Source organism: Capra hircus, chromosome 17, assembly GCF_001704415.2.
Source record: "Capra hircus breed San Clemente chromosome 17, ASM170441v1, whole genome shotgun sequence".
In the NCBI taxonomy this organism is placed as follows: domain Eukaryota; kingdom Metazoa; phylum Chordata; class Mammalia; order Artiodactyla; family Bovidae; genus Capra; species Capra hircus.
Window position 1 is genome coordinate 630,192 of NC_030824.1, and position 20,695 is coordinate 650,886.

At 52.2% G+C, this 20,695-nt stretch overlaps 1 protein-coding gene, 1 pseudogene and 1 gene segment (V, D, J or C); all 3 read right to left on the reverse strand.

Moving 5' to 3' along the window:
• Positions 1–17,845, reverse strand: part of LOC102176353 — a 460,158-nt gene extending 442,313 nt beyond the window's left edge.
• LOC108637856 lies at positions 10,053–10,860 on the reverse strand (annotated as a pseudogene).
• On the reverse strand, positions 13,885–15,075 carry LOC102175702 (immunoglobulin omega chain). The gene is made up of 2 exons (XM_005691669.3): positions 15,012–15,075; positions 13,885–14,893 (listed from the first exon to the last, which is right to left on the reverse strand). Exons 1-2 carry the CDS (start codon positions 15,055–15,057, stop codon positions 14,487–14,489), a joined length of 453 nt encoding a protein of 150 aa, XP_005691726.1. The 5' UTR covers positions 15,058–15,075; the 3' UTR covers positions 13,885–14,486.

Consider the following 20,695-nt stretch of genomic DNA (forward strand, 5'->3'; position numbering starts at 1 on the left):
TCGTGCTGGCTGTTGGGGGTCTCTGAGTCTCAATGTTGTTGATAAAATGGGCTCCTGAGCCCCCCTTCCCATCATTATGGGCTGAGGGGTCCTCTTGGAGACCTGGACACACCCGGGGAGAGACTGCAAGGAGCACGAGGTTATGAACCACGGGCAGGAGATGGATCTGGAGCCTCCTTCCCCATAGGGGTGCTGACCACTTCCACCCTCTCCACCCTCTCCTGCCTCTAAAGGCTGACCCTCCGGGCACATGGGCAGGTTTTAGTAGCACTTCCCCATGGGCTCCCACCACTGTGTAGCTGTAACTACCACTGCCCTGGTACAGCAAGCAGTGATAGTCAGCCTCATCCTCGGGCTGGGCCCCGTGATGGTGAGGGTGGCTTTGTTCCCAGAGATGGAGGCAGAGAAGCGATCAGGGACGCCAGAGGCACGGGTATTTGTGCTGTAGATAACATTTCTGGGAGCCTAGCCTGGGGTCTGCTGGTACCAGCTGGGTTCGTTGTAAGTAGTGACTGACCCAGAGCTCAGTGCACAGGTGAGGGTGACCGTCCCTCCTGGAGACACTGACAGTGATGGTTCCTGGATCACAGTCTGAGCTTCTACCCCTAAGAGAGACAGAAGAGAGAAGGTGGTTGTTATGGAGGTGAGGTGCCCTGAGGCCCTGCGTGGAGGTGCCCCAAGCGTGCAGAGTCCCGGCCCCTGACCTGAGCCACAAGCGAGCAGCCCGAGCAGAAACACCGTCCAGGCCATGGTGGAGACCCTCCCAGGACGCAGCCTCCTCAGCCTCCTGGGCTGCAGGTGGGGTCCTGGGCCTTTTCATGCCTCCAACCTGTCAGGAGGAGGAGGCGCCTCATGCAAATCACTTCATCCTCTCCCTGCCAAGGTCACCTGAGGGCCCTGGGGTGGGAGGACTTGAAGGAGGCAGATGCTGGACCTCACACAGAGCAGGGACAGCTCAGGGAGGAGCCCCTGAGAGATGGGGCGATGCCTTTCAGCAATTGTGCCCCCATGACCTGGTGACCTCGGTCCTCTATCTCCTCCCCGGAGTGTCTGAGGCTGAAGGAGGAGTTTGCAAGTCTGTCTCTCTTGCCACAATAATCCAGCCTTTCCCAAACCCGAGCCCGTCTTTAGAACACTCTGTCTTCTCCGGGAACCCTGAGTCCCATCTGTGCGATGCTGTCCGTCCTCCTCCAGCCCTGAGCCGAGCAGGAGATCCCGGAGCCTGTGTCTGCTGTGAAGGGTGAGCTGTCACCCTGGAGCACAGTCCTGCAAAGTGTCTCTAGTCCCGGCGGTGGGGGGACCAGGGCAGGGGTGGTGACATGCGAGCCACATGGCCAGGCTAGGGGTGACAGCCTCCTGTGCTGTAAAAAGATATGACAGTGTGGACTAGCTTCAGTAGAACTGTAGCTTTTAGGGTAAAAACATCACCATTTCATCATGCAATTATGATAGCTGGCATGTTCAGTTCCAGCAAAGTTGGGACACATGTCTCATCATCAGAAACAGAAAAACACGGTGTGTGAACAGGTAGGTGTGGTGAGCGTCGTGGACCTTGTAAAACTGCCTTCCCTGTGGTTCTGGGTGGAGCTGATGGACGCGGGATGGAGGAGGGGTGTGGGGGCAACGAGGAGGAGAAGGGGCTCAGACGTCTCGTGTTCAGGTGTGTGGAAGAGACAGGAAAGGTCTTGTTCATCTCTTGTTGCTTTCACATAAAAATGTAAATACTCTTCTTATGTGTACTCATGTTAGATTTGCTGCTAAAGCATCTGTTTAATGAAATCCACCTGATTCCTGTCAGAGGTGCTTGAAAAGCTCAGCTCATAGAGGTGAAAATATGTATTCCTCCTTAACTCTTTCTTATACGAACATGCTGATGACAGTTGGCGGAGCTCCTGAGTTCATGTATTTCATGTCACAGGTGTTAACATAAAGGGAAGGAACGAGGAATGAAGCCACCTAAACTGACACAGTCCCAGTTTCCAGGCTTCACTGCAAATGCTGAAGCTGCCAAATAACACCACAGGGGACACTTTTAAATGGCAGGGAACACTTTTAAATGACAGGGATGGTGACAGAGGGCTCTTGCCTGAATCCCTCCTCCACTGGGAACACCCGGGCGCTCTGCGGGCAATGGGGCAGCCTCTGCAGAGTCTCACCCCCTGTCCAGGTGTCCCTGGAGGGCGAGGTTCCTGAAGGAAGTCCATTTTCGTTGTATGACCGTCCCTCTGTCCTTGGTTGGATGTCAGGTCTGGGCACTGACTCCACGACAGAGCAGCAGGAACTGAGAGGCGAGCCTGTGGCTCTGAGCTGAGAGCTGCCGTGTCCCCCGGGGGCCCAGGTGCAGGACGTCACCCTCCAGTGAGGACCCTGCTGCCCACGTGGGCAAGAGCCAAGGGAGGAGGTGCCAGCCTGCCTGGCCAGCACCCTGCGCTCTCAGGACCAGACCCACAGCGCCCCCTGCTGGACTCAGGCCTCCTTCTCCCCAGCTTCCCACCACAGCCTCCTGGGAAGGCTTTCTCACACTTGCAGCTGGGTCTCCCTGATGTCACCGCCCAGGGCGGTAGAATGAGCCCCCTTCGTCTAGTCTGGGCCTGGTCATTGAGTTTTCCAGGTGCCTAATGACCTCAGACCCTGAATGGCATGCTGATAAACTAATGAAGTTCAGGATTCCCTGATGTCTCAGCTCGCTCCGCCTAGCTCGTGGGTTCACCGCCAGAGCACAGCCACCGGAACCTGAGTTTCCAGGTTCAGACTCCCAGCATGCCCGTGGGTCGTGCCTGCTCATGGTTCTGTGTGAGCTTCCTTCCCAGGTTGACAGGTGGTCAGGGCTGAATGTGCAGGGCCTCCCGGGACCTTCCCGGCCCAGACTGCATGCCTCTGCTCTCATTTCTCTCTTTGCAAAGAGAATAGGCGGCTCTCAGGAGCAACAGTTCTCTTCTTGGTCACTTCCGGGGTTCTCACTTACCCTTGATCAAGGGCCTCACAGTACGTCTTTTTGACTCAGATATTTAAAGATGTTTTTAGTCTAATTTTATAATCTTTCTTTATTAAATGTTTGATATAAAATATTATGCCTATAAATGGGTGTCTCATCCTTGTCTGGGCTCCTGTTTCATCTCTGGTTGAGAAACCATTATGATCATTACCTGATCTTCACTAGACATGGTGAAGTCTAAAGTTCTAACCTTCAATTGTTAGAATCCATAGATTTGATGGAGGTGGGTTTATAAGGTCTGTGTCCAAAATAGTGACATTTATCCAATATCATCTCAAACAAGGAACCAGGGAGGGAAAAGGGGGAGAGACCATGAGGCAAAAGAGGAAGAATTGAGCAAGTGAGGAGTCTGGGAGTCGCATCCTAATGGGGAGGGTCTCCCAGAACCTGGAGTGGAGGGCTCTTCAGGCAGCAATCCCCGGGGAAAGGGAGGACCCAGCTTCCCTAAGTGTCCGGGTTCAGGGCAGAGCACAAAGCCTGGAGCAGGAAAGGGGCGTGCGGGGGTGGGAGAGGCCCCTGGGGTCCAGGGCACAGATGCTGAGCTTCTGCTTCCTCAACATCCTGCCCAGAACCTGTGAGACACTGTGTATCTGGGCGCATGGAGATTCTGTTTCTATTTGAAGACCAGAGAGAAAAGGAGTCAATTTCATGGATCCCATAAAAGGGACCAGGACGAGGGTGTGAGCCTGCCTGGTGCTGACAGCCCAAGTGACCGCAGAGGCCTCAACCAGCACTGGGGACGTCACAGTCAGGGTCAGGGCAGTGATGGGTCCGACACGGGAGTACAGGGCAAGCTTTCATCACACATCCCCATCACACGGGAATTCCTGTGGCTGTGGTTAGTGATGAGCTGTGTGACACTGATGACCAGCCTCCTCCTCAGGATGGGGTCCAGAGTGATCCAGGAGGGCGAGAGGACAAAGCAGGAGGCAGAGAACAGGGCCGAAACCCCTGAGTGCCCCTCACCTCTGTCACCGGTCTCAAATGCAGGGCTTGGCCTGGAATCCGTCGTCATCATTGCCATGGTGATCCCTGCTTCCCCACTGTTCCTTCTATAGGACGTGGGGCCCTTGAATCTGAACTCATCAGGAGTGTCACAAGCAGAGGGACCCGGGCACATCTTGGGGAGCCCCTGCTCCTCACAGGCCACAGACCACACCAGCCCTGAAGGAAAAAATGCTCCGATGGGGTGGAGATGAGAGGAGCAGAGGGCAGCACAGAGCCAGCACCTGTGGGTCAGGAGAGCCACTCCCGGGGCTCCCTGCCTCCTGCGATGTATCCCCGGTGCCCCTCACTCCTCACGCTCTCTGCTCTGCCCCTTCAGGAGCAGAGTTCTCAACCTGGGGGACGATCTGCCTGCTGGGATGGTCCATGGACTCTGCTGGAGGCGCACCTGGGAAAGCCTCCTGCTCCTGATCTCAAGTGAGGGAGCTCAGCTCCACGGCTCCCGTCATCACCCGGCTGTCCAGGGGGCACTTCAGTGGCATCAGAAATTGTTTACATTTTCTGAGATTTCAGCAAAACTGACTGTACCATTGGGAGTAGACATACTATGAACCAGAACATACCTCAGGAATAAGTTGGTTCCAGGGTAATATTTAAGATTTGACGGTTCTCTAAGAACAAGCCCCTGACAGGCTGAGGCTCTCGTCCCAGTTTCCCGTCTACCTGTGTCGCTGTGCGGAGCCCTGTTGCACCAGCCTGCACGGTCAGAGTCAGCGTCGTCCTCACGCTGCAGCCCAGAGACGAGCAGGAGCCCTGCGCTGGCCGAGACATCTTTGGATCCAGAAAACTCGCGGGGACCCCGGAGCCTGGTTCTTCCTGGAGTCTGAGTGGTAGGACCAGAGGACCAAGGAGCGCTCGCTGGCTTCTGCTGGTTCCAGTAACAGCAGAGTGGCCGACACTGATGTCACTGCTCAGGGTGCAGGGAGCCACAGAGTCACCTGTTGCCAGGGTCCAGCCCCGGTGGATCCAGGGAATTCAAAGGGTGGATGGTGTTGGCATGAGAAAAACTTATTTACTGATTGATACAAGAAATATAACATTAGATTAGGAAGAAATAGTGTAGTATGAGAATTAAGTGGAGGAAGAGGGCTGAATAGCTTGGTTTACGCGGAAGACCAATCAAATTCCAGACAAGGAATTTGCACCATCTACGTTGGGCCACCGGCGCTCACTTGAATATCTAAGGGTGCCTCGCCTTGGGCTCCCTTTCGCACGGGTCTTAACAGCCAGGGCAAGTAAGTAGACCTGGCGAGCCTCTGCGCCCCAGATGGAAATTCAGCCTGAAATTAAAGTAAAGAGCAGAGGGAGGGAAAGGGAGAGAAGAAGAGAGAAAGAGACACGGGGGGAGCCAGATTCCCAAGAAACCAGGCCGAGAGACTGGTGCGAGAAACTGGTCCCCTCCTTTATTGTTCAGAAGGCCTTTTATACTTTAGATGAAACATGGAGATCAATGGGTAACACAAAGTTATGCAGCGTTAACAGTCCAGACTCTTACCAAAACCAGGCATTTCTCTCTGCATAGCTAATTGTATACACAAGTCTTAGGTGATTTACATCATCTTCCAGCCAAAAGGGCCAATTAACATTTTACAGCCTTTTTTCTGATAAGGGTTTGTCAACCAGAAGACTTATTTGTGTTGATCTTCCCAAAATCTGGTGCCCCTCTCAGAAAGCACTAAATAAAGTTACATTCTTACATAGCAAGGACACAAGAGGAGTGCAGTGATATATAACAAAGAGAAAAGTAATTAACTCAAAAGTCTAGTGTTGCTAACATCAAAACTACTATATATCTTTTTCCATATCCCGTTTACATTGATTAACATCCTCTCAGGTGCCAAAAAGATAAAGAATATGGAGGCCTGGCGACAATCATTGAGTCAACAGTGAAAACCCATCACCAGTATGATTTTTAACTCTTAGAAAAGGCTCTGTATCTTTAAGATGCTTTTAAGCTTTGTGCCTCTCAAGGTTGGGGGGTTGTAAGAGGTCTGAGGAACCTGTTAGGCAAGCTAGAGAGCTATCAGAGGGGTTTTAACTGAAACATCCCTTTCAAATGCAGAAGACTAAAGCCCTGAATTGAATTGACTTTTTTCCAGAGAATATCAGAAAAGTGGAAAAGCAGAGCACAAAAGCCAGCAGATTTTTTGTTGCGGTACATGCTTAGGAATTTCCAGAGGGGCCCCTGAAGTCTGAGCACGCCTTGCGTATGTCAGCTTCCTTCCTCATGACCTTGTCATGGGCGGGATTCCTCACACTGGCTTCCGGCAACCTGTGGTCTCTGAGGGGACAGGGGTCTCCCCACACACAGGCCCTGAAACCATTACCAGTCTCAGCAGTCCAGAGCCTCAGGGCTGTGGTGTGGTCACTCACAGCAGCACCAGCTCTAGGGGCTTAGCAACCCTGTGCTGAGAGAAACCAATAGAAAACAGGTGTAGAATTAATATACCTGCAACCTTATCGAAGACAGTTAACAATACAGCCATTAAATTGAGATGCTTCTAAAATATCAGTTGACAATAATAAGAAAACACACTACTCAAGATTAGAAATTAAAATGATAATGTTTGAACAAGTACGTTTCTTCGCTCAGTCGTGTCCCACTCTTTGAGACCCCGTGGACTCTAGCCCGCTAGGCTCCTCTCCATGGGATTCTCTAGGCAAGAATACTGGAGTGGGTTATCATTTCCTTCTCCAGGGGATCTTCCCAACCCAGGGATTGAACCCAGGTCTCCTGCATTGCAGGAAGACGCTTTATCCTCTGAGCCACCAGAGAACCTACTGAACATGGTGGAGTATCCACATTCCCTTTCCCCTAAATGGTCTTACATGGAGCAGGACTAGGAAGAGCAGCTGAGGGCGTTTTGGGTGAAAACGTGCAGTAAGTTTTGAATTACAGCCACACATGCTTGTTCTCACCGTGTGAAATGAAATACGATTTTATGTCCATTTCAAGCTGCTGCTCCAGTGTCTGCTTGGACAGAGATGCTTCAGCCCCGGGAGGCCCGTGTCTGGGGGAGAGCAGGTTTTGTCTCGCTTCCCCTCTGGCCTGGAGCACTGTGCCATTATAGCTACTGCTGTCATAAGTTGCACAGTAATAATCCACCTCGTCCTCAGCCTGGAGCGACGTGATGGTCAGGGTGGCCGTGTTGCCAGACCTGGAGCCGGAGAATCGGTCCAGGACCCCCGAGGGTCGACCGGTTGTACCATAGATGATGGTTCTGAGGCCTGATCCTGGGATCAGTTGGTACCAGCCCACATAATTACCACCCCCGATGTTGCTGCTGCTTCCATTGCAGAAGATGGAGACCCTCTGGCCCAGGGACGCAGACACGGAGGGCGGCTGAGTCAGCACAGCCTGGGCCCAGGATCCTGGAAGGGGGAGAGACAGAGATGGTGACTCAGGGGTCCAGACATGATAGCGGGGAGCAAGGCCCGTGAGTCTTCCCAGGGCCCTTCCCCTGTCCCCCCATCCAGTCACCTGTGTAGAGAGCGCCCAGGGTGAGGAGCAGAGGGGACCAGGCCATGGTGGACACGGTCAGGGCGTCCTGCCTTCAGTGGCCCCACAGCTGAGCAGAGCGTCCCCACACCCGCTCCATCCCCTCTTCATAGCCTGAGAGGGGGCGGGGCCTTTCATGCAAATGACCATCCTCCCCGCCCCGCCCCCGGCAACAATGCAACAATGCTCTGATCCCCTCTGGGACCTGGGTCAGCTTCCTGTGCCTGAGGGAGGCCAGTGTGTGATCAGGGGCGGGGTTGCATGGGGCTTGGGGGTGGGAGGTCACAGCTGGGAGCCCTGAGCAGGAAGCAGCAGGGAGCACCAGGGGGCACCAGGGGGCTGGGCTCTGCTCTCACCGCGCCAGACACTCAGGAAAGGCCTCGGAGTGCCCCCTGGTGTCCGGACCAAGACACACATCCTTTGACCTGGTGATCAGAGCTCTTAGAGTCAACTTTCCCCAAACTGGTTTTGAAATTATACCCATCAGGATATGTTTGGATGGATAACAACAGCCAACTGTAGCTTACCCTGCCGTGCATGTGAGTGTTACACTGTGGATGTGTGACTTTGAGATTTTAAATGAACCAAAATGTATTCATGGATTAGTAAAAATCTAAGGTCATCACTTAAAATAGATGCCTAAATTTAACTGAAGAAAATGTTGTTAAGTCACTAGGCTGTGTTCAACTCTGGCTCTGTTTTAATTCTGCATTGCCATGGTACTATTTCTAAAACATACTTTTCCTTGTAGCCTCTGTTCTCTAAATAAAATAATTTTAAAGACTTTCTGACAGGTACGGCATCTCCACTGGGGGATTTTTATGTCGTAGCAGGACGTTCTCTCTGTGAAACAGGGCAGGCTGAGTTATCAGAGCCATGGGTCGGTCTCAGATCTGAGATGAGCGACAGGACAGGACAAGGCAGATCAGCTGTTCTCAGGAATCTCACACGTGGCCATAGACATGGTCAGACAGAGCTGCAGTGCCGGCCCCGGGGGCAGAGCCCCAGGACAGGGCTGCTTTCCCAGCCCAGGCCCCGCAGCTTCCCCGGGCTCACTGTGCATAAAGTCAGTCCCACAGCAGCTGAGCACAGACGCTCCTCAGCCAGGAATCATCTCCAGGTCTCAGGACAGGGCTCTCTCCCCTCCTGATTCCTCACTGGATGGGCACACAGGACAGAGTGTAGGTTTCAGGGGATAAATCAGCTACTAGAGGGGTTCATGGATCCCCCAGGAAATGAGGGGACCCTGGGGAGGAAGAGGAAGGGGACGACCTGGAGTCACACCTGAGTGCCAGGGATCTGAGGCTTCTCGGGAAGGAAGAGTTAGACAGGCTCAAGGAGGGGCCGAGGAAGTGAGTGTTTCAGGAAGATCTGGAGACACGTCCATGATCTTCCGACAGAGGGAGCTGGCTGATGACCGTGGAGATCAACACTGGAGGTCTGTAGAAAGAGAGAGGTCCAGGACTGGGAGGAAAGTCATGAATGAGGGGTCGGGAGGGCAGGCTCTGAGCAGAGATGAGGAGAGCTGGAGGGGTGCACGGGGTGGGCTCTGGGGGCTCCTCCCCTCCTCTCTTTCTGGGAAGCGGGTGGGGACTGATGACCCCCTGATCCCTTCACCCTCCAATTCTGGGTGCTCGGCCCCGGGTGCAGCTTCAGTCCCAGGAGGAGGCCTGGGGGCCGCGGCTCTGAGTCTGTCCCCTGAGAGGAAGCACCTGCTGTCACGTCCACTCAGGCCGCTGAGCCCGGGGGCAGGGCCAGCTCAGCGGACCATGCGGGTGTGTTGAGGTTTTGCCAACTCTGAGCGGTAAACATCGCCCCCTGGTGACGCGCTCGGGGAACGTTCACGGCGGGGAGATTGTGAGCAAGGTGCTGTTCAGCTGCTTGGTTCTCAGTCCTGTCTGGCTCCTTAGCGACCACGTGGACTCTAGCGCACCAGGCCCGTCTGTCCATGGGATTGTCTAGACAAGAACACTGAAGTGGGCTGCCGTTTCTTGCTCCAGAGGATCTTCCCACCCAGGGACAGAGCCCACATCTCCTATGCTTTTTGCACTGGTAGGCGGTTCTTTACCCCTCGTGACTCCTGGGAAGCCTTTGAGGAGGGGGAGGCTGCCTTTTTTTCCTGTCGCCAAATACCTTATCAATGAACAAATAAATAAATTAAATAAAAAATATTACATATCTTTGATAGTATACACAGAACTTTATTTTCACCTATTGTATTTTCAGGTTATTCTGACTAACTTGTTCTCATGATTCTTTTATTTTTTTTTCCCCCTTCCATTTGTCCCCTTCTCCTTTGGACCCAAAACTGTTTGTATTTGTTAATCAAATAGATCTGATGTCTGTCCCTAAAAACATCTGTCCCCTGATTTCATCATCTCAGGCCTCTCACCGCTGATGTCTGTGCCGTCTCACTTCCCTTCAGTATTTAGTTTCCTGGTTCTTCATATAAGTGACAGTTTTACTGGATCCTGGACTGTGTGGAAATTGCTTGAAGAAACTCTGGGTTCCATTTCCTCTTCCTTTAACAGGAGATGCTTCTCTGGCGGAAGCTCAGGGATGTGCGTTCGCTGCCCAGGGACCCAGCAAGGGCGGCACTGACCCCCTGCTCTGTGCTGCCGACTCCGACCTGGGAACCGGGGGCACCTGTGTGAGCAGCTCCGTCATCCAGGGGCGTGTGCCCACCCCCTGTGTGCCGCTGCCCTCGGGAGGGGAGTCGGGCTGAGGGGGCGCTGGGCTGCACTCAGGGGACACCCAGTCTGCTGGGTTCCGTGGCCTCAGGGACTCCAGGAAGGGAGGGGCAGACGCCTTGCCCTGGGAGCCCCGTGGCTGTGGGGGAAGCAGGTCTTTGTCTCCTGCTCTGGCCTGAAGCACTGGGCAAACTTTCAAGCCGTCAGCCCATGAGAAGCAGCAATAATCAGCGTCGTCCTCAGCATGAACTGAGGTGGTCAGAGAGGCCGAGCTGCCAGACTTGGAGCCAGAGAATCGATCCGGGACCCCTGAGGGTCGTTCGCTATTTTCATAGGTCAGGAGTCTGGGGCCCGATGCTGGGAGCTGTTGGAACCAGCTCACATGATAACCCCCGGTTGTGTTGCTGCTTCCAGTGCAGGAGATGGTCATCCTCTGCCCAATATCCCGGAAAAGGAGGGCAGCTGAGTCAGCACAGCCTGGGCCCAGGATCCTGGGAGGGGGAGAGACAGAGATGGTGACTCGGGGGTCCAGACATGAGAGCAGGGAGCAGGGCCTGTGAGTCTTCGTAAGACCCTTCCCCTGTTCTCCACATCCAGTCACCTGTGCAGAGAGCGCCCAGGGTGAGGAGCAGAGGGGACCAGGCCATGGTGGACACGGTCAGGGCATCCTGCCATCTCTGGCCCCACAGCTGAGCAGAGCGTCCCCACACGGCTCCTTCCCCTCTTCATGCCCTGAGAGGGAGGGTCCATTCATTCAAACGAGTCCCACCCATCCGTCCCTGGGCACTGGCTCAGGCCCCTGTGCCTGAGGGTGGCCAGTGGGTGGGCTGGGGCGGGGCTGTATGTGGCCCTGGCGTGGGAGGCCACAGCAGGGAACCACGAGCAGAGGCCACCAGGCAGCACCAGGATCCCAGCTCCCATCCCCCTCACCACCTCACGATTGGCCCCCGAGCGCCCCCTGAGGTCCAGGCCCAGACACACATCCTGTGACCTGGGGACCAGCCCCCTCAGGGAAGCCCCTGACCCGCTCTGTCCTCTGTCTCCTTCTTGCCTTCAGGCCGGGAGCCCGTTCTGTGTCCCCTGTGACCTCAGGGCCGTCTGTGGGCTCCCCTCCGACCCTCAGGGTCAGTCTGTACACGGCACGCTTGGCAGCTCAGGGGTCAGGACTGAGGGGGCGTCGGGGACACGTATTCCTTTAAATCAGGCTCAGGTCAGGACAGTGGCGACCCCGAGGATGCAGCCTCCCAGCTGTGCAGGACGCGGGTGCTTTCTCCTTCATTAGAAATGAAGCAGTGCCTTACACACGCACACAAGCACACACAGCTTGCTCCCAGGTCCTTTCCCAGGGAGAATAAGCATTTTGTTCTGAAATATGCTCCGTGACCCCACTGTACTGGTTCCTGGTCTCGTCTTTCCTACCTAAGTTAAATAAAGCACTTGCCACGTGTTCACTCCCTGTTGGCTTGGGAAGCAGAAGCCGCCTTTCTGAGTGAGGCTAACTCTGCTCCCAGCTCCCGGGACACAGAAGGCAAGGTGACTGTGGTGGCATCACCTGTGTCCAGGTGCCCGGATCACGGTCACCCCCGTCCTCCTCCTCTTTCATCCGAGGATAGGAGGCCCCAGTGGTCAAGGAACCTGAGTGACCACGGCTGGAGCCAAAGCACCGATCGCGGCTCCTGAGGGCTGGGGGCCCGCAGGCATCGTGGTTTGGGGTCTCTGGCTGGCACCTGTTGGTTCCCGGACACCTCACACCGCCAGCTCTGCCGCTCTTTCCAGGACTAGAGGACCTGAGCACTGGGCTGGACAGTGGGCCCGGCTGAGACAGTCGAGACCGTGCTCCGGACTCTGTGCTCAGCGGGGAGGGGGCAGGTGGCATATCACTGCTGCAGAGCCTGACTCCGAGCAGGCAGAGCGGCCCTCGAGTGGTGTCAGGATCCAGCATCTTTCCTGCTGACATCTAAGGGCTCCGCCCCGTCCCCGCTGCTCACACCCCCTCCAGCTTCTCTAGGGAAGCAGGTGTAAGGAAGCAACACTGTAAATAATGCAGGGACTGCACAGCCCGGCTACTCAATTTTCCTGGAAGAAAATATTTCACTCTTGCTCAAATTTTCTTTTATCTTTCTTGCTGAATGTTTATTCTCATCATACAAATGCAGTCAAATTTTATGTTGTCTTTTTTTATTACTGGGACCAGAGTAACACACATTTTTAAACTACCTTTAAATTTATATAATGTTAAAATTATATACTATTTTTAATAATTGTAGACTTGTACATTTTCCTATTCATTCTCATTAATTTTCAGCATAATTTCATATTTATGACTCATTGGAAAACACCTTTCGTTAGGAAAGATTGAGGGCAGGAGGAGAAAGCGATGACAGAGGTTGACACGGTTGGCTGGCATCACGGATCCAACGGACTTGAATTTGGGCAAACTCCAGGATGGTGAGGTGCCGGGGTCCTGCCCCAGTGGATCCAGGGAATTTGAAGGGGAGATGGAGTAGGCGAGGAAAAACTTATTTATTTAGAAATATAAAAGAAATTAAGAAGAAATAGTATAGTAGGAAAATTTAGTGGAGAAAAGTGCTGAATAACTTGGTTTACGTGGAAAGCCAATCAAGTTCCAGACAAGGAGCTTGCACCGTCTACGTTAGGCCACCGGCATCCTCTTGAATAGCGGGGCATGCCCCACCTTGGGCTCCCTCTCACGTGGATCTTAAAAGCCGGGGCAAGTAAGTATACATGGTGAGCCTCCATGCCCCAGATGGGAATTCAGCCAGAAAGTAAAGTAAAGACACGGGGGGAACCAGTCCAGTGACTGGCCCCTCCTCTATTGTTCAGAAAGGCCTTTTATACCTTTTTTTGTACATAGAGATCAATGGATAATATAAAATTCTGCAGCGTCAGCAGCCCTGACTCTTATCGGGACCAGGCTTTCTCTCTGCATACCTAGTTGTATACATAAGTCTTAGGTGATTCACATCATCTTCTGGCCAGAAGGCCAATTAACATTTTACGGCCCTTTTCTGATAAGGGTTTGTCAACCAGAAGAGTTACTTGTGTTGTTCTTCCCAAAGTCTGGTGCCACTCTCAGAAAGCACTAAAAAAAGTTACATTCTTACATAGCAAAGACACAACAATTTATAACAATGAAAGAACTACAGTGATTTATAACAAAGAGAAAAGGAACTAACTCAAAAGTCTAGTGTTGCTAACATCAAAACTAGTATATTCCTATTTTTAAATCCCAATTACATTGATTAATATCCTTCAGGTGCCTAAAAGATAAAGAATATGGAGGCCTGGCAGCAGTCATTGAATCAACAGTGAAAACCCATCACGAATATGATTTTTAGCCCTTTAGAAAAGGCTCTGTATCTTTAAGATGCTTTAAGCTTTGTGCCTCTCATGCTTGGGGGGCTGTAAGCAATTCACAAATTGTAAAAAGGCCGGGGGAACCTGTCAGGCAAGTTAGAGAGCCATCAAAGGGGTTTGAGCTGATGCAGGAGACTAAAGCCCTGAATTGACGTTTTTCCTGAGAATGTCAGAAGAGTGAAAACCACAGTAACAAAGCAGGCAGACTCTGGTTTGGGGGGTAGATGATCGGGAAAACTCAGGGGGAACCCCCCAAAGCCGGATCACGCCTTTGCGTTTTGTCGGGCTTCCTTCCTCATGACCTTTGCCATGGGCGGGATTCCTCACACTGGCTCCCAGCAGTGAGGGACAGGGAAGCCTGGTGTGTGGCTTTACAATGTTATGTTGCACTACTTTAAATGACTGTTATCTTAGTGACATTCAGTGTTTCGAACTACAGATGAGGAGTCACTACTCACTATGCCTTTAATTTCTCTTGCATGTTTGTAATTTTCAATGCACAGACTTCTGATAGTCCTCAGATTTAAGTGTTTTATATTGATTGTATCATACATGCTAGTGGTTTTATTTTCAGAAACTGGAGGTTCATTACTGAACTACAAAATACAATTCATTTCTGCATGTTGACTTTTATATCACAAAATCCCAAGTGAAACACTCACAGAAGCCTGTCTTATTGAACCCGTGACCCTGAGCTGGGCCTGGCCTGAAACCACCTCTTCTGGGCTCAGCCAATGTCTTTATCGAAAAATTTTTGTCTCTGAACAAGAAATGTTTGCCCAGGAAAACCTGCATTGGATAAAAGCATCTTAGCAATCTAAAAGCTAAATTGAAGCAAAATACAATATTATCAAATCTGCTGGTTTAAGGAAAATCAGTTGCTTGTCTAACATCTGACAATTAGAAGTCACCCCCTGAGCTAGACTTCATCCGAGCCACGAGCAGGGGTGAGTGGACGATGTTTCTGTTGCTCTTCCTCACTGGTCTGGAGCACCGTGTGAGCATTAGTGTCGCCATGCCACACAGCACAGTAATAGTCAGCCTCGTCCTCGGGCTGCACCTCGGAGATGAGCAGGAGCCCTGCGTTGGTCGAGGCATCTTTGGATCCAGAGAAGCGGTTGGGAACCCCAGAGCCCTGGTGCTTATCAGAGTCTGACTTGAACCTCAGGAGGTACCGGGGAGGGCTCCCTGCCTTCTGCTGATACCAGTATATGCTATAGTTGCCAACATTGTAGCCACTGCTCAGGGTGCAGGTGAGTCTGGCTGATGCTCCCGGAGACGCAGAGAGGGAGGCCGGCTGAGTCAGCAGAGGCTGGGAGAGGGAACCTGCAGACACAGACACAGGGGAGATGGGGCAGGAGCTGCAGGAAAGGTTCCCAGAGTCTGCGCCCCAGGGGCTGATGGGGCTGGGGGCTGAGCCCTGGTGCCCGGGGCCCGTGCCTACCTGTGCAGAGAGAGAGGAGCACCAGCAGGAGAGGAGTCCAGGCCATGGTGCTCACAGCTTCCTGGTCCCCACGGTGGGGCTGGGCTGCCCCAGGCCTCCTGTTCTGCCCCAGCCTCTGCCAGAGGAGGGGCTGCCATGCAAATAGGGGTCCACCCAGGGCCCGCCCAGCCCATCTCTCAGCCCTGATGCTGGAGCTCAGCTCACAGCCCAGACTCAGGGGGTGGAGGGGAGTTCCCTCTTGGGAGCCCCTGGAGGAAGCACCTGTTGAGACCACATGACAGGGGACTCTGCAGCCGGAGAGGACACACTGCTGAGTCCCCCCAGGGGTGCACACCCTGCCCGCAGCCCAGCTCCTGGAGTGAGCGATGCTCTCTGAGCAGCCATGCAGGGTCCCCAGGGCAGTCCCATAGCGCCCCCGCTGGTCACACGTGGGAAATAAAAGCAAAAAAGAACCTCCAGAATTAAGGAGGTAAAATGCAAACTTCTCTAGGAAGATGCATCTGTGAGCTAGTAGAGAAAACAAGCAAGAAGATTAATTTCCTTAGAAAAATATGGAAATTTTACTATGGAATTAGTCCACAAAAAGATAACATGTATTTCCTCACCTGAAATATGTAACAAACTCGAGCCACTGCATTGTTCTAACTGATTTGCATTGTAGGCATGTCTTTTTAAAAAACATTGAAAAAAGATGCAATATTTCCTAGTTTTTTGAGAATTCGTTAAACATTTGTACATATACCCGAAAAATTTATAAGAGGAAATATTACAAGCCACTAACATTAACTATTGATCAAAATGTTCTAATCAGAAAGTTAACAAAAAATTCAAAATATAAGAACTTGATACTAATACCAAATGTTATTTTTTCCATCTACAAGTTGTATTTTATATTAAGACAAATTAAAAAATAAATTTAGAACCAAGAATAAAATCCATGTAAAAATAGAAACACCTAGACACAATTGTAGTATTGCTAGTACACACTCATTTACATACATGTAATTTCGTGCAGGAGGACTTAATGTCTCCATTACTTAGGAAAATTAAGGGACAAAAATAATGCTAATCAATGGAAAGTAAAAGTACGGTTCTGTGTTCAGATGAGATGTTCTTGTAACTTAGCCATTTAATAAAATTCATATGATTATTTTCTTTTCTCAACCCGTGTTTGTGAGATTCATCTCACATCAAACAAAATGTTCATACTAAATCCTTTTCCTATTGTTCCAGTGCATGGATGCTTGTGTAGGAAAAAGAGGAAAACAGGTGAAGAGAGGAACTGGTAAAGGACAGAGCCATCAGGACCCCCTTGAAGGAGGGTGAGAAGGTGACAGGAAGCATGGATGCCCCACGCCCTGTGCCCAGGTGCCAGGAGCGCAAGGCAGGACAAAGGCCTCCAAACCCACATCCCATCACTTTCCCTAAAGGACAGTCTTGGTTCAGGAGTGAGGACACGAAGGGAGGGGTCCAGGTCGTGGAGGAGGGCCCCCAGGACCCTGCTCTTGAGACGAAGTTGCTGACATGGAGGAAGTTCCTCCCCTGGGTCTCTCACCCTCTGTCCAGGTATCACTGGAGGTCAAGTTTACTGACATTTTTGTTGTGTAATTTCCCGTCCATCTGAGCCTGGACCTCAGGTCTAGGCACTGACCCCTGGACAGAGGAGCAGGAAGTGAGAGGCAAGACTGTTGCTCACAGCTGAGAGCTCTCATGTCCCCTGGGGCCCAGGTGCAGGAAAGTCACTCTCCAGTGAGCACCCTGCTCCCCACGTGGGCAAAGGCCAGTGGAGGAGGTTCCCAGGCTGCCTGGCCAGGAGCCTGGAGCCCTGGCTGAGCCTGAGAGGCTGTCACAGGAAAGGCAGGAGCAGCATCCTGGGCCTCAGCTCAGCCCAGTGATGGCCGAGGAGCCTGAACACCAGACTTGAGGCCAGGGACCTGAACAGGGACCCCCCGCATCCACTACTGGCCTCAGAGAGAAGGAGAGCTGCTGGGCCCAGGGCACATACTGGACACTCTGACGAGTCCAGAGTCAGACAGAACTGTACCGTGTTCCTCTGGTTCTGACCCGACCCATCATGGACTCTGACCCCAGGGCACCTGCCCCTGGCACTGGGGATTTCTGCTCAAGTTGAGAAAATCAGACAATGTGTTGCTGCCAAGGAAAGCTGGAGAAGGGGTGAATGAAGAAAGATGTGAACAGCTTTTTCTGGACCTAGTTCCGTGGTGTGACTGAGCACAGTCTTAGGCCAAACAGACAAATGAAGTGGCGGCCTTTTTAGAGGATGTTTCTGCCCCCAGAGCCCCGACTCTGAGAGGACAGCAGGTTTTTGTCTCACTTCCCCCTTGACCTGGAGCACTGTGAGACTATTAAGAATGAGGTCAGCAGACGCACAGTAATAATCGGCCTCGTCCTCAGCCTGGAGCGAAGTGATGGTCAGGGTGCCTGTGTTGCCAGACTTGGTGCCAGAGAATCGGTCGGGGACCCCCGAGGGTCGTTTGTTACTGCCATAGATCAGGGTTTTGGGGGCCGATCCTTGGAGCTGTTGGTACCAGCTCACACCCAATATTCCAATGTTGCTGCTTCCAGAGCAGGAGATGGTCACCGACTGGCCCAGGGACCCGGACACGGAGGGCGGCTGAGTCAGCACAGCGTGGGCCCAGGATCCTGGAAGGGGGAGAGACAGAGATGGTGACTCTGCGGTCCAGACACAAGATCAGGGAGCAGGGCCTGTGAGTCTTCCCAGGGCCCATCCCCTGTCCCTGCATCCAGTCACCTGTGCAGAGAGCGCCCAGGGTGAGGAGCAGAGGGGACCAGGCCATGGTGAAAACGGTCAGGGCGTCCTGCCGTCTGCGGCCCCACAGCTGAGCAGAGCGTCCCCACCCCGCTCCTGCCCCTCTTCATAGCCTGAGAGGGGGCGGGGCCTTTCATGCAAATGACCGTCCTCCCCCCACCTCCAACTCTCTGACCCCCGCCAGCTCTCTGACAGCTGACCCCCCAGCTCTCTGAATTCCCCCAGCTCTCTGACCCCCCCCAGCTCTCTGACCCCTCCCTGGGCCCTGGCTCCTGTCCCTGTGCCTGAGGGGGGGCAGGGTGTGGACTGGGGCGGGGCTGTAGGGGCCCAGGGCCGGGAGGTCCCATCCAGGAGCCCTGAGCACTGGTTGCCTGGCAGTGCCAGGGCCTGGGCCCAGCTCTCACCCCACTAACCAGCTCAGGAATGGCCCTCGCGCGCCCCCTGGTGTCCAGGCCCGGACACGCTCCCTGTGCCCTGGTGAGCGGAGCCCTCAGGGACAGCTCCTGCCCCTGCCCTGGGCACTGTCCCTGCCTCAGAGCCAGTTCAGGGGCCTCCTCTGTGTCCGCTGTGACCTCAGGGCCCCTGTGTGCTCCCCTGAGGCCCCTCAGGCCGAGTCTGTCCATGTCTCCCTGGGCTGCTCGGGGTCAGGACTGAGAGGGCTTCCGGGGCACGGGTTCCTCTCCATCAGGATCAGGTCAGGGCAGTGCTGGCCCCGGGGAGGCCCGTCCCCTTCTGGGCAGGAGAGCGGGTCCCTCCTCTGTGGGTCCCCTCCCTGGTGGCCGGAGCCCTGCTTCCTCTGTGCGTCCCCTCAGCCGTGAGGAGGGGGCTCTTCTCTGTCGAGGTGGGAAGGTGTAGGGGGAGAGGCCGGGGGTGGGACTCTGGATTCCTGAGTGTCTGGATCTTCACTGTGTGAGGCTTTCCACACGGTGCACTCCCGTCGCTGTGTCCTCTCTTACGAAGTGACCCCTACTGGGCGTCTCTCCTGCAGGCACAGGGCACAGGCTGCAGGGAGCAGGGCTGTGATCCTCATAGCACTTTTCACTGAGACTCTGAAGGGCCTGAGCAGCGTGTGTCCCCAGGGAGCCTGACATGTGGTGGCTGTTAGCATGAATTGTTCCAAGCAGTGGGTAAAGAAGATACAGTTCAGGGAAAGTTTGGTTGGACAAGAGGCCCTACTACAGTTTGCCCCGCACTGAATCTGTGTGTTACACTGTAGGTGTGTGACTTTGAGATTCTTAAAAAGCATTTATTTATTCATTATCTGGGTGCTGGCTTAGTTGTAGCTTGTGGGATCTAGTTCCCCGAACAAGGATGGAACCAGGCTGACTGCACTGGGAACATGGAGTTTTAGCCACTGGACCACCTGGGAATTCCCTGAGACAGTAAATGTATGAAAATATGTTAATGGATTTGTGAAAATGTTAAGGTCATTACTTGAAATACATGCATGAATTTAACTGAAGGTCAATCTATGTTTATTTCAATTTTTCATTGATGAGTCACATATCAGAAATATAATTCTTTGTAAGGTTTTAATTAAGAAAAGATTAAATGACACAGGACAGATCTTTTGAAATTTTTTATTAAGAAGTAAAACTTGATTTTTACACAGATATTTGCATTATTAATTTTTTGGAGTCTGAGTGAAGCAGAGCAGGAACCATCCTCTTTCTGCCACTTATAGCATCTCCACTGCGGGATTTTTATTTCTGATTAGGAAGATGTGAAGACCTCTAAGACCTTTTAGAACTACCACCCAAAAAAGATGTCCTTTTCATTCTAGGGGACTGGAATGCAAAAGTAGGAAGTCAAGAAACACCTGGAGTAACAGGCAAATTTAGCCTTGGAGTACAGAATGAAGCAGGGCAAAGGCTCATAGGGTTTTTCCAAGAGAACACACTGGTCATAGCAAACACCCTCTTCCAAAAACACAAGAGAAGACTCTACACATGGACATCACCAGATGGTCAACACCGAAATCAGATTGATTATATTCTTTGCAGCCAAAGATGGAGAAGCTCTATACAGTCAGCAAAAACAAGACCAGGAGCTGACTGTGGCTCAGATCACGAACTCCTTATTGCAAATTCAGACCTAAATTGAGGAAAGTAGGGAAAACCACTAGACCATTCAGGTATGACCTAAATCAAATCCCTTATGATTATAGAGTGGAAGTGAGAAATAGATTTAAGAGACTAGATCTGATAGACAGAGTGCCTGATGAACCATGGACAGAGGTTCATGATATTATACAGGAGACAGGGATCAAAACCGTCCCCAAGAAAAACAAATGCAAAAGAGCAAAATGGCTGTCTGGGGAGGCCTTACAAATAGCTGTGAAAAGAAGAGAGGCGAAAAGCAAAGGAGAAAAGGAAAGATATAAGCATCTGAATGCAGAGTTCCAAAGAATAGCAAGGAGAGATAAGAAAATCTTCCTCAGTGATCAATGCAAAGAAACAGAGAATACAATGCAGAGAAACAACCGAATGGGAAAGACTGGAGATCTCTTCAAGAAAATTAGAGACACCAAGGGAACATTTCATGCAAAGATGGGCTCGATAAAGGACAGAAATGATATGGACCTAACAGAAGCAGAAGATATTAAGAAGAGGTGGCAAGAATACACAGAAGAACTGTACAAAAAAGAGCTTCACGACCCAGATAATCACGATGGTGTGATCACTTACCCAGAGCCAGACATCCTTGAATGTGAAGTCAAGTGGGCCTTAGGAAGCATCACTACGAACAAAGCTAGTGGAGGTGATAGAATTCCAGTTGAGCTATTTTGAATCCTAAGAGATGATGCTGTGAAAGTGCTGCACTCAATATACCAGCAAATTTGGAAATCTCAGCAGTGGCCGCAAGACTGGAAAAGGTCAATTTTCATTCCAAT

What these genes read in the sequence shown, in the direction of transcription:
- LOC102175702 (XM_005691669.3), bottom strand. Translation starts at nt 15,057, where the DNA reads ATGGCCTGGACTCCTCTCCTGCTGGTGCTCCTCTCTCTCTGCACAG. An exon ending in GCTCCTCTCTCTCTGCACAG is followed by an intron (nt 14,894 to 15,011) that starts GTAGGCACGGGC and finishes CTGTGTCTGCAG; the next exon opens with GTTCCCTCTCCCAGCCTCTG.